General features: G+C 37.1%; 1 protein-coding gene across 4 annotated transcripts in view; it reads left to right on the forward strand.

Moving 5' to 3' along the window:
• Window positions 1–13175, forward strand: part of IKZF3 (IKAROS family zinc finger 3) — a 54971-nt gene extending 41796 nt beyond the window's left edge. For all 4 annotated transcript variants that reach the window (XM_072414832.1, XM_072414834.1, XM_072414835.1 and 1 more), the window contains 2 exons: window positions 1264–1380; window positions 10609–13175. In XM_072414832.1, the coding sequence (XP_072270933.1) occupies window positions 1264–1380; window positions 10609–11291 (800 nt within the window). In that variant the 3' untranslated portion in view covers window positions 11292–13175. The remainder of the gene's footprint in view (window positions 1–1263; window positions 1381–10608) is intronic.
• Window positions 13176–13416: the final 241 nt, after the last annotated feature.

Genomic DNA, 13416 nt, shown 5'->3' on the forward strand with positions numbered 1-13416 from the left:
TATAAAAATGCAAAACTTGTTTGAAACAGGTAAATTGTAGGTCATCAGAAGGTCAACTACACATCAAATGCATCTGTTAGTGAATTTTGAATGACCTCAGAAGTGCTTCAAATTGATATGATTGTCACAAATACAAAGTCCATCTTTACAGTGCCATAGTAGGTGCGCATTTAGTACAATAGTTTAAACTTTATATTGCATTTAAGCTATATTGTTTATGTAGATTTCAGTGGTAGTGTGTTAGATTATGTAGATTATTTCTGTGTACACATTTACATACATTTTTTACATACATACACATTTTTCCTTTTTCAGGAAAAATGATCACACTATACATGTTTTCACTTGCAAGGATGTGTATACTGACATTATCACTCCTTTCAACCACACATAAACAGTGAATAAAAATATATTCAAATAATAATACACTTAAAGTGGCTTTTTAGATCAGAACCTGGATGTTAATTCCCAGTGGTTTCAGTGAGGAAAGTAATCACAGTGGATAAAAGAATTTTGGCCATGCAAGATACTATCAAACTGTTTAGATGGAGTTTTCAGCTATTTTTTACTTTCAACTGGTTTAAAAATTGTACTACCTCTTTTTACATTTTTTCGAGCATGTTGACATACAATGCTGACAATACAATAACTCGCTATTTGTGTTCCGAGGCGTGTGCGGTTCTTCTCTACCTATTTGCCTTTCCGATTACCTAAAGTTAAGTTGGCAGAACTCACCTGTTGAATTTTTGGAGCATCATTCTGGGTTCTCCTACTTCTCCACATTATCACCTAACCATCAGTGAGTTTAGATGTCCATGCATTTAATGCACAGCTCATACAACTCACTACAAGAGTCTTCTTCTAGTGATATAGATTGGAAGAGGGGGGGGGGGGAGGCAGTAGTAAAAGCAATTACACTTGCAAATACTAACCAATTAACTAAAAAATTGCTTTTGTTGCTTATGCTATGCTATTTGCCGCAACTATATTGCTTTTGTTTTAAACTTTTCCAAGAGATTTGGGTTATTTAAAGCATTCTGTACATATTTTTATGTTTTACATGTTTATGTTTCTATTTACAATAAACAAGTCTATTCTTATCACAAATCATTCTGTCTTCTTGACACTTCCTTTAGATTATGTAGATGTTGCTGTTTGTGCATGCAGTGTATTCTGTCTTTGCTTCTTTATATCAACCACAGTTTCACTTTTTTGAAGTGGTATAATAAACTTGTGATCCTTTTCTCTCTTCCCATATACCAGCTGTAGAAGAGCCCAAACAAATGAAGCCAGAAATAGGAAGCGATCGGGCAATGGTCTTGGACCGTATAGCCAACAATGTGGCAAAGAGGAAGAGCTCTATGCCTCAAAAGTTTACTGGTAAGTGATGTAACCATTCAGAACCATCTCCGAGTTACAGAACTATCTTACAGAACTTTCTCGGTTCCGCAGACCACTAAAATCATCGGCTCCTGACCGCGCATGTGCGGGGAGCCGGGTGTCACTCAAAGGGGGAGAAACCTCCCCCAGAGTTACGACATTATGACCCCACTCTCCCATCGCAGGCTTCGATCAGCGATGGGAGAGTGGGCAGGTTATGTTTAGGGACACAGCCTGCCCACTTCCCTGAGCCTGGAAACTACACGGGGGACGTGGTCAACATTTTCAAAATTTTCCACTGGTTGGCGACCGCTGTTCTAGATTACCTAAAGGTATCTACAAAAAGTATCTTATAGTTTTGTACTATAAAATGTATGTTTTAGTAATATTTTGCTATGTGTACAACTGGTAATAGGAATAGTTTATCATTTAAAACACAATGTAAACAAATGACTGGTTGGTATTGTACCTGTGAAACATTTACATTCTAGAACTGCAGTATCCAGTAGTGCCTTTGACATGTTACTTGGAGATTAATATAGATCAAACATGATACACAGCATTTTGTTTATTAAGTCTCTATAGAGACTTTAGGATATTGCAAAAGATGACAGCTGCTATCCATGCACGCCGATTATAAATTATTTTTACCAAACAATTTATTGTAAATTCTTAAAACAGTTGGGTTTATTCTATCTGAAGATGAGTGGGATAGTGTTCGGATATACTTCCCAATATATGTCCTAATGCCCCTTCTATTCAGGATGTGGGATTTTAAATACTGGTAATCCTTAAATGCGACTGCATCTTGCTAATAGAGGTCAACCAGTGGTTGGATTAATTTATGACCAAGTCTCAATAGCCAACTCTTTTAAATTCATGTATTATCTGCTTCCTAATTTTTACCCTCATTGGTTCCTTTTATCCTGTTAAAAGCTAGGATATAATTGGCTGTCTTGAGTTAAAACATCTGAAGACTGTCTTACATTGATGCAGCAATTAATGGGTAATTTGTGATAAAAGCAGTCGGAAAAGTAGGTCGGTAGCTTTGGGTTACTGTACTTTTATTTTTCTTCTTTGCCCCATTTTGGCTTTCTATCAAAGGCTTATTTTTACTGCCTAGCTGCAAACCTCAGTTACTACTGACTGTATTTCCTGGGGCTTCCCCATTTTCCCTCAGTTCTGATGGGTGCCTAGGTTTCACAACCTCTTTCCAGCAGTATAGAGGAGTCATTATGCATAGCAAAATGGGGTTTGTTTGTTTTGAATGGCAAGGCGGAAATTGTATGCTTAGCCAAGCTTGAATTCTGAAAAGGGAAGGTTTTAGTAAGCTAGGACATGTGCATTCATGTTTCTCAGTTGTGTTTGCAAATGCCAGTAAATATCAGGGCAAGTGTAGGGATTCTGAAATTCTGTAATATCTACACAGTAAATTAATTTGAGAGCAACTCTAATGTGTAGAGAAGGATGCGGGATCAAACGTTCATCATGACTTATCACTACAAGTTGTCAACAACCCAAAGAAACAGGTTTAATTTTTAATACAATTTTGGTGTTGATGTTTTACCAGATTCTAGTCTTCCATAGCAATGTAAAAGGTAAATGCAGAGAGCCCAAGTCTAGGCAAGATAAGGTAACAGTGGGCTCCTTTTATGTTTCTTTTTGCCATTTAACTTAAAAGTATTCCAAAAGTATCCCAAATCAGATGGGATGCAATATATAATATGGAGATTGATTAGAAACTAGGGAGAACTAAAAAAAATGAAATTTCCTTTTAAACTAATGTTTTTCACCTTTAATAAATAGATTTTATATGAGCTATGAAACTACTGCCAATAAAACTCCTACTACTACTGCTATGAAATCTTCTGCTAATTTGATAAATGTTTTGTGTTTTTTACTGCATACTTAACCTTTGCTTCTTGTAGATGAGAGCATAATGTAATTTATCATATATGTTACATTATCTTCCTTCTCCTTTCCATCATCAAGTTCTTTTTTTTAAACTGGTAGAAAGATTTCTAACACAAAGTAAAAAAAGGTTTGGCCTATAGTTGGACCCATTCTTGTTGCATTTTTGTCATTTTCCATGTTTTGAAACTCATATACAGATAAGTTTCTTTTAATCCAGTGAGCTTCTTTTTAACTGAAAAGATATCTGGCAATTTTACATGGCTGTCCTGTACAAAAATCTACAGACTTACACACTTTATTTACTTACACACTTTTAAATTCCTCCTTAAAGTACAATTCCAGCATTCTGATACTCAAAAATCACCCCCTCCCTTGGGCTAAGGTGGCTTATTGAGGCTAAAACATGGCTAATTGGTACTTGCCCTCTCAATGGCTCAGCACTGTCCCCATCATCTTCCTTTGTCCTCTTCAAGATTGCAAGACAGGTAAAATCATAATTCCCACTTTCTGTGGCTCAGGTTGTTGATGAGGTACCTTCTGTGGAGTATCATCACACAGCCTGGGCCTCTACAGTACTGTGGAAAGGACTATTAGATTCTTTGGAAGAGGAAAAAGGATCCAATATGTCACTGAACCTACTAAAAGACTGCATTGAGAAAGGGTGAGTATATGGTGTATTGTAAAATAAACAACTTGGATGGCTAAGGAGGGGTTGAGTAGACTTTTTTGTATGAGGATATGTAGCTAGAATTTTACTTACCTTACAGAATGCATACAGATCAAAATAAATGTAAAAATCTTTCTGACAACATCTTTGACTTTTCACATTCTCAACAGCAGCTCATACTAATACCCCCAAGGTCCCTAAGCCCTGTGACCTTAGGAGCTCAGAAGAAGCTATGTGGGCAGCTACAGACTATTTACCTGGAATCCTTTTACAATTTGTAGAGCAGCTTACCTGTAATTGTTTTTTAAGAGTGTATTGCCTATAGTTTCTCAAAGTGTACTTAATTCAACATAGCTAATATAAAGAAAATGTCTATATAGATTAAACAACTTGATACCAACATCTTACAACTGCACAGTGCTGACAAAATATTCATTTTGTATGTCAATGAGACTAAACATTATGTACTCTTACATCTATACCTTAGTAAGCTAAAAAGAGAAGAATCGCGTCTGGCAGATAACATAAAAAGGGAAGAGGTGTAGATCACTGATTGCTGTATTTGTAGATAAGGTATGGCAATATGAGTGTCAAGTCAAGACAAGGCATCAGTCATGAGATCCAGGCGACATCATACAAAAATCATTGCAACACAAGTTCCTAGGACTTTTGCAAACCAAGAAGTGCATGGGAGAAATTCTAGATAAAAGGTACATAAATGGTACCGCCTTATCACAATTAACTTCATAATAAATTTTATATTTTTTTATTTCTACAACATAGCAAATCTTCATTCTTTGAGTTTTTTTTCTACTTTATGGGTCAATGATTTCAAAATCTAGGCATCAGCGTAACTATAACTATGAATCTAGCATTTTCATAAGTAGGTCAGCAACAGCAGCCATCATATTTGGCTTCAAAATGTTTTACAATGTGGTAACAAAATGAAAGCTTCAACTTTTAGAGTTTGACCAATGTTTGCCTAGGTTTCTGCAACAATACTTAAGGTGTAACCAAACCCGGGTGACTCACCTATCCGTGTTCTAGCACATTGTCTTCCTCCCAGGAACAATCTTCAGCCATGTTGATTGACCGTGCCAGGATGACGTAAATCCTGCCCAGGCACTTGGTAACTCATTCATCCCTGGCACACGTAAGGGAAGCGGGGGTTGCTGGGTCTTTTGCATAGTTCAGGATTGTCGCCAGATATCTGAAACGATCAGGCAGGTAAGACACATTAATGCAGAAGGGGCATTGCCTGTCCCTTTCTTCAATAATGACCTGCCTAATTGAGCATGTAAAATTGGAACTTTCATTCAACTTTAACAACATATATGAACTAACTAGAATAAAGCTGTTTTTTCTATGTGAGTTAGAGGTGGAAGAAATGTAAAGTTGCGATTCCAAAAAAAACGTAGTGGAGTGGAAGTGGGAAAAAAAGCATTGCCGATTGAAAAAACATGCATTTATAAAGTTGTATTGGTTACTTGCTTTTAAATATAGATGTAAACTTTGAACAAGCATTTCTATTGTAGAAACTTTATTGTTATCTTAAATGAAAGTGAAACACACAATAAAATTTAACACATTAAACTGTTCACAGAGAATAAAAAAAAAAGTTGGTTGAAATTTTATGGCGCTGCTGTAATAATAGAACCGACCTGGTTTTAGTTGTCAGTGGCTACTGCATAATCTTCTTTTGATGTGACAGGCTTTGAGGTGTGAGGTTTCTGAAATGAATCTTTCTGTTTCACATTTACACAGCAGGAAAATCTACTGCAAGGGGGAAAGGTGTGAATGTGATATTTTTATTGTGAGGGGATGAAGTGAAGACATTGAGTCGGTTGCGTGCGTTGTGTCTGTTACATCAGTCTTGGGAAAAAAAAGATGCGGTGTGAGAAGGACAAGTGAGCAGACAATTGTGCAGATGCAAAACTTTTATGTGTCAGCTTTCCGAGCTTATAAACCTGGACAGAAAAGATACTTTTTCAGAACTTTGTCATTCTTTTACATAGAAAATGCAGGGAGACTAAATACACAATTTAATGCATTCATTTACACTGGTAAAATTTAGCATTAAGAAAGGGACACACAATACATAAAGAGAAGTTGTCTCTGTTGGGAAAATACCAGTGGCACTCTCCAGTTCATGTTGCTGTGTAAGCCGAGACAGTAAAAACTTGAAGTGACAAGTTAATATGTTAGTTTTCAGCTCCAGATAGAAATTCTTTATGTGGGGCTCTCAGCACTAAAAAAATAAGTGATTTCTTTGCCTGTTGTAAAATTATCCTAACATTGAATCATTTCTGCCATTTTATTGTAAAACCTAAACTAAACACCTAAAATTCATGCTTAACTTCTCCTTAACACATAACTTTAACATTTAATCTGATGCTAAGGCTGGCCATACGAATGGCAACTCTCAGACAACTTCAGTCACTTTTCTCCATCGAACAGAAATAAGTCCTACTGACAAAAGGCCTATTGATCCAAATTCCAGCAGCAGAAAGTACTGGTGCGCACAAGCAAATTATTCACTAATGTGTCTCCAAAATATGACTTGTTTGTTGACCTAGGGAAGGACAATACCATGCAGAGTATCTGATGTAGTGGCAGATGCCCTGAAATAGTGAAGTGGTGACAGTGCAGAATGGGATCAGGCTACAGTGGTCCAGTCTTTTGAGGTCATTGAATGGGCAGGCACTTTTCTGTGCTTGCAATTAGATGATGGATCTGGTGTCAGTAGCATTTATTTCTGATATGCTTTTAAAATCTTTATGAACCCACTTGTTGGTAAGTGCACTGTTTCAGCTTTGTCTTAGTACTAGCTACTTAGTACTATTAGTACTAAAAATACCCTAGTCTTGAATTGCTTGAATTAGCTTAAGAGCCAGCCATTTATAGTGGTCAGCAGTGGCAGCCTACATTTTCTTTCAGAACAGGTTTTCTTTAAGAAAAACTTTGCATTTTCCATATTATGACAATTCAAAATTAAAAAAAAGTTATTGCAGAAGTGTTCGCTTTCACAAACAGTGGCTACGTAAGATATGAAGGATGCCAAAGGTATGATGATGCCATTACTGGCTTTGTTTGAAAAATTGCTTCACCTCCACAGATGCGTATACATGTTTTCCTTTCACTCACCCACGCTTCTGTTTAGGCTCTAGAAAAAGAAAGGTCAATGTAAGCTAATCGATACGGAAGCAATCGACTCTCCTGTGAAAGTTTAATGTACTTTTTATTTGGCTCCTAATGCCACTGAGGATGGTGGTGTATGTAAACCACCTAACCGCTGTTTGAAATATGAGTTATTGCCATTGGAGGTCATGAACAACTTACACTGCACTAATACAACTTAAACTTGTAATCTGGCGCCTTTATCAGAGACTCTGCATTTGTCATTAAGTAAGACACATTTTAGTGTTCTGAGTTTCAGCAGAGTTGTTGGAGTAGAAATATAGATAAAGCAGGTTGCTAGCAGGTTGCTTTGTCTACGAGCATGAAGCAGGCCTGAAGATTAGCTCTGATGTATGTGAAAATAAAGGCCAGGAGAACATCAGAGGTGCTAATTAGTCCAGTCGGCAGAGCCTAATGCATCGAGTTTGTTGTGTTATAAGTCTTTTAAGTGACGCTTGTTACATTGTATCACATAGAACTTGCACCATTTCTCTTGGAAATCGTAACTTTTTGCCAGGAAGAAATTATGTAATACATCTGCTACTGTAATGAAGAAAAGTTGGTCTGAAAGATAATATCGCAGAAGAAAAAAACGTATTATGTAATTTTTGGTTTAAAATAACATGGCCTCTTAAAAGTAAAAAAAAAACAATATGTGACCAACATAACCGAGAAAGTACCATACATAGGTAACCACACATAGGTAACCACATTGTGGTGATTTTGTTGGCTCAAACCATGCTCCTGTGCATCCAATAGGAAACATATGTTGAGTGGATTTCCCTTATATGTATTACTTTGTATTTTACTACCAAAATATTTAGAAAGGACAACATATTAATATAATGTATGCAAATAATAAAAAGAAGGCTTGCACTGTATTTTCCAATTTTTAGCTCTGAAACTTGTAGCCTAACAGTTTATCCTCTCTTGAACCCTTAATCCTAAAGCTGCATTCCACCCCATTTTTCCTTCCTATTCTTTTTTGCAGAATAGAACTAGCTGTTTTGATTGACACCTGCATTGGTCTTGTGTCTCCAAATGTGATCACTTGCATATTCACAATAACATGACAATGCAGCAGCTGTACATACCAAAGTTCCCCTTGAACAAGTAATGAAATCACTGTAAAACAAGATAGCATTCATCACTTTAACTAAAAGCATTGTACACAATCTTCAAATTCACAAGAAAGCAATTAAATCATAGCTCCTTTTCTATTACTTTTTAATGTCCCTAGGCTGACAGACACCCTCAATTACCTGTGAAGCTATAGGTATTTTGGAGAAATTTGTCTTCACAACAGTGGTCTAAGGCAGTGGTCGCCAACCTTTTGGTTGTCACAGACCACAAAATTTACGGACTCCGAACCACGCATGAGGGGAGCCGTGTGTCACTCAAAGGGGAAGAAACTTTCCCCAGAGTGACGTTATAATGCCAGAACCCCCGTTCTCTCTCCCATCGCAGGTCTGAGCCTGCGATGGGAGAGTGGACCGGTTGTGTCCAGAGAGACAAACCACCCACCGCCCTGAGCCTTCAATCCATATGGTAAATGTGGTCCGCTGCTCTGGCCAGTGCGCCACCCAGCCAGGTTCCTTCTCCTGACCAGCAGGGTCCTTCTCCAGAGCTACGGACCAACAAAATTTTCTGTCTTGGTTGGTCTTTCCCTATTCCTTGAAGCACCCTTATTACCCTGCCAACCCCTATACAACAGATATTTCTAAGTTGGTAAAAAATAACTAAAACCTGACTTTAGAATTTTTTGGTCTTTGAGAATGCATTACTTTACAGTGCAAGCAACTTCAAAGGTTGTGGGTATTTTTTTAAAACTTTTTTTAATCGATTGCTTATTGTTCACTGTTTTGAAACAAACACATCTAAACCTTCACCCCAAACCTGAATACCCTTACGCATAACACCTATTAATCACATGTTTAAATCAGAATATTTGTAAAATAATACTTCAGGAGTGGGCCTAGCATCTAGACGTGGTGCAGACTATGATAAAGTGCTGTTGGGGGGAAAATGTCAGTGAAAAAAGGATACTGCAAACTTTAAGACTTTCAATCTTACTTGTGTTTTTGCACACTATTTTTTATTACATCTGTCCTTACCTATTCATTTTTTAAGACCTAAACCACAAGGTTTCAGGCATACGTAAAAAAGCTAATTAAACAGATGAACTGCAAATTTGATTTTATAGCTGTGAAAGCTAAAAATTTTCTCAGTGCCTGAAGTGTTACCTTATTTTAAGTGTGGCATTGTATCTAACAATGTTGTTGTTATTCTTGAAGCTCTGGCTATTTGTGCTGGAGACTGTTAAATTGACACTTTTATATAACACAAATTCGGATAAAGCTGAGAACTGTTTTGCTGTTCTCATCACTTTCATAACATGAGTGTCTTAACATGCAATGTCTCCCGAGGACGTGGCCCTTGTTCACACCGTGATTCATAAAAGCCTATCTGTTATGTCAAGGGGCAATGAAGTTTCACCAAGTGAGAAGGTGTCAGCGCCTAATATTACATTTTGAGCAAGAGGAACTGTGGCACAGTAAATAAAGCTGAGGGATGCAAAGGATGCCACACATAAAAACGGCATCATATACAGTACTTCCAGTCAGCTCATTTGATATTCATTGGGGTATCTACTCTCTCTGCAGCGTTCTCCCCATAATTTTTTTGTTTTTGCTGGGTGGGAAGAAGCTGTAGGCTGGTGGTGGCCCCTGTATTGCGACCCAACTTTTCAGTAAGCACCAAAAAACAGCTGGGTGGTTACTGAAAAGTGCCAGGTGGTGCGCCCGGCTGTAAGAGGCTGGGGAGAACACTGCTTTGTTTTTTCAAATGCTCAAAACATTCTCATTTCTATATGGTGAAACAGTGTTTGGCAAATTTTATAGTATAGATAGTATAGTACATATAGTATAGTATAGAATATAGTATAGTAAATTGCTGACAACATCTCCACCATTTAATACATTTTCAAAGATGCTTTAACAACCCAGAAACAAGAAGCTGGATCATATAGTGACTGTTGGTGGGGATGTTGCCAGCAATGGATGCTTTACATGTCAGAAGCTTTAATTTTAGGATTTACAGTTTGTTGTAAACCTTTCCAATGCTTCTGTATTTTCAATGTGAAAAAGAATGAAAGAAGTTATCCACACATGGTCCATTTCTCAGGGTAGAAGTTGGGACTCTGATCTGCAGTTTTAATCTTGGTCAAAATGTACCAAAGCCAGAGGAGCAATTTATTGATTGTTTTATTGAACCTAAAGTCTAATCCATTAAAAAATATTGACACATGTATGACATTGCACATTGCTTTGATTTTTGCGGCACAAGCATGTAGACACAAGTTTGGGGGTTGCTGTGTAGATGGTAAACACCAAAGCATTAATGTTTCTGTCTGAGCTTTCATTTTTGGTTAATAATAACTTTTTTTGTCTGTTGTTTATTTACTTCCTTAGGAGAGAAGAGGCAGTGTTTTGAAGTCCCATACAACAGTTTTCTATATGATAAGGATCATGACATGATACCTCCACGAATGTTGGAACAGAATACAGGGAATCCTATAGCCTACTTGAGTCCAGGAGTCTTACACCCATTGGTTCACACTCCACCTACCCCTACTGCTGAAATGGTACCCGTTATCAGCAGTCTCTACTCACTACCACTCACACGTATTGATATGTCTAATGGACACTTACCATCCCAGCTAATCAAAGAAAAGAAGCCAGCTCCAGAGAGGGGCCTGTCCCCAGGTGCCAATGCTCATGACTCGACTGACACAGATAGTAGCCATGAAGAAAGGCCATCTTATCCACCTAATTTAAATGCTGGCTCAGTGCGGACAAACAGTGTTCTTCAGCCCCCCAAAGAGCACCCGAGAGGCTTTGACCTCCTGAAACACCCTGGTCTTTCACAGAGAGATCTTCTTCAGCTGTTAAGCAAGGATGGCTGCCCCTTAGGCGTGTACCGATGTGACCACTGTCACGTTCTTTTTCTGGATTATGTAATGTTTACTATTCATATGGGGTGCCATGGTTTTCGAGATCCCTTTGAGTGTAACATGTGTGGGCATCGTAGCCAGGATCGCTACGAGTTCTCATCTCACATTGCACGTGGTGAACACCGGCTTGGAATGAATTAGCATCTCTCTCTACATCTGTCTGTCAAAGTCAACATTAACAAGAATTCTGGTTTATCTACATTATTGTTAAAAATATATATATTTTAAAATGTTCGACAGTTTTCAACTGCAAACATGTTATAAACAGATCTCCAAACATGAGTAATAGTGTGGATATTTAAAGGGCATACATATATGAACTGGTATAGCTGAATAAAGATTTCTTAAGAAATGTACATACTTTTTTTAGTGTACCCTACTGTAATATGAGGCGGAATAATAGTTTATTGACCTCATTCTGTATTGTTAAGTAAATTGAAAGGTTTTATATATAGGTCTGGAGACTTCATTTGATTTCGGATGAGAAAAAAAAAGTTTGATTAAGCCACAGTGATAGAACTTTTTTTTTAGTACTGATGCCTATAACTAATATGAAATTGAAGGAGTTAAAAGCTCATTGTAGCATTAACTGCACTGAGATTCTGATGTCCAGTGCAGTCCTGCACCATCTTTTTTATTTCTTTGAATCTTAAGATAGTTTTTTTTAAAAAAAAACTTTTTTAACCCCAGATGTTACAAACATTTTCTGTACCTTTACCTGTGCATAGCTATCAAAAGTACAATTGTAAATGTTGTGTTGACATGGACCAAAACATCTGATATCGTTCCCTTAGAGAACTGTGAAGCAGGAGGCAATTGATTGATTTATCACAATTACAAAAGACGAGTGGTCCTTTTTAAGAATGTGGAATAAGATATGCACATTTTTCACTATACTTAATGCATGATGGTTTGTATCAAAATTGAAAACATGGTATTTAATTTGCATATAACATTTTGGTTGTCATTAATCTAAGATGTAGTTTACTTTGTACTGTGACATTTTATATATAGTTCTTTATGTGAACTTAAAAGTAATGTGTTACTGGTTTGGAAGCAGGCACCTCTCTCGCCTTAAATCTTTTTAAAACCATTTAGATATTTCCCGCAGGTTTCAAACCTGCATAAAAGTACATCATAAGTACAAATCCTGACTAACAACTGAAGTTAGTAGCTGTAGCACCTCTCCATATACCCTACCATACACATTCTGCCAGTATAAATCATAGATGGCACTGACAGACAGAGAGATGCACAATTTGAACTGTGGGAGGTATTGAGGTATCGCACAGCTAAAGTTAAAGATTTTACAGATCAAGGTGCAATTTTTAGCTAGGCCCCTATCCTTCATAATTCTCTCTTCCCCAGTGATCATTTTATTTTCCTTTTTTCTAATGTTACAGTTTTTATCTGTCAGATAGATCACATAAGCAAGAATGCATTGGGTGGCCTCAGTGCTTAGTAACAAAGAAGCTTTCCGCCTGCGGGATCACTTGCCCTCATCTCTACTGCTCTCTATTGGCTGTAAGTTTAAATTTCATATTGCAGGATAGTGACCTGCAAAGTAAGGGAGTGAAGGAACCAAATCAGAGCCCCAATGGAGTAGAATCCCCAGTCAGAGTTGTCACTGCAGTCCCTGTGCCACAGGTTATTGCATTCACATTACATCCTTACCATTTACGTAACCCTAGTGAAAACCTAATTTGTTGTTCATAATTTTGAGTTTGGGATTTAATTTAGATGTCTTCTGACAAACCAAGAACACAAGACAAGTTCACTTTTTTAAAAATAAATACGTGTTTGGTTGTGCCTTGAATTGTTTTTTTTTGTTTGTTTTCTGATACTGGACTATCATTTCTCAAAGGAAGCTGTTATGCTTAAAAATGCTTAGTGAATTTACCTATTTTAAAAATAATACAGAAGTTTGTATAATATACCTATTTTGTGTGACTGTTTCTTGTGTGTTAGAGAGATTCTAAAAACAATTGGCAGTACAACCAGTTAATAATAAATCTATTTTCTATTGTGTTCTATTAAGTTTTTTTTTTCATTTTTTTTTTATTTTTAAACCATTGACATAAATTTGGGTGAAGTCTGTAAGAGTTCAATGAGCTGGCTGGGTTAGCGTGTGGTGAAACGGTTCTGTTAATCATTTCGAGCCCTTGTATATGTGAAAGGTAGCTGAAAAAAATGGGCAAAACAAGAAGTTTGTCTTAGGAAACCCCCGTGGGTCACTACCCAAGACCCTTACCTTATAAAATATAAG

The sequence above is a fragment of the Pyxicephalus adspersus genome, chromosome 6 (assembly GCF_032062135.1).
Source record: "Pyxicephalus adspersus chromosome 6, UCB_Pads_2.0, whole genome shotgun sequence".
Classification (NCBI taxonomy): Eukaryota; Metazoa; Chordata; class Amphibia; order Anura; family Pyxicephalidae; genus Pyxicephalus; species Pyxicephalus adspersus.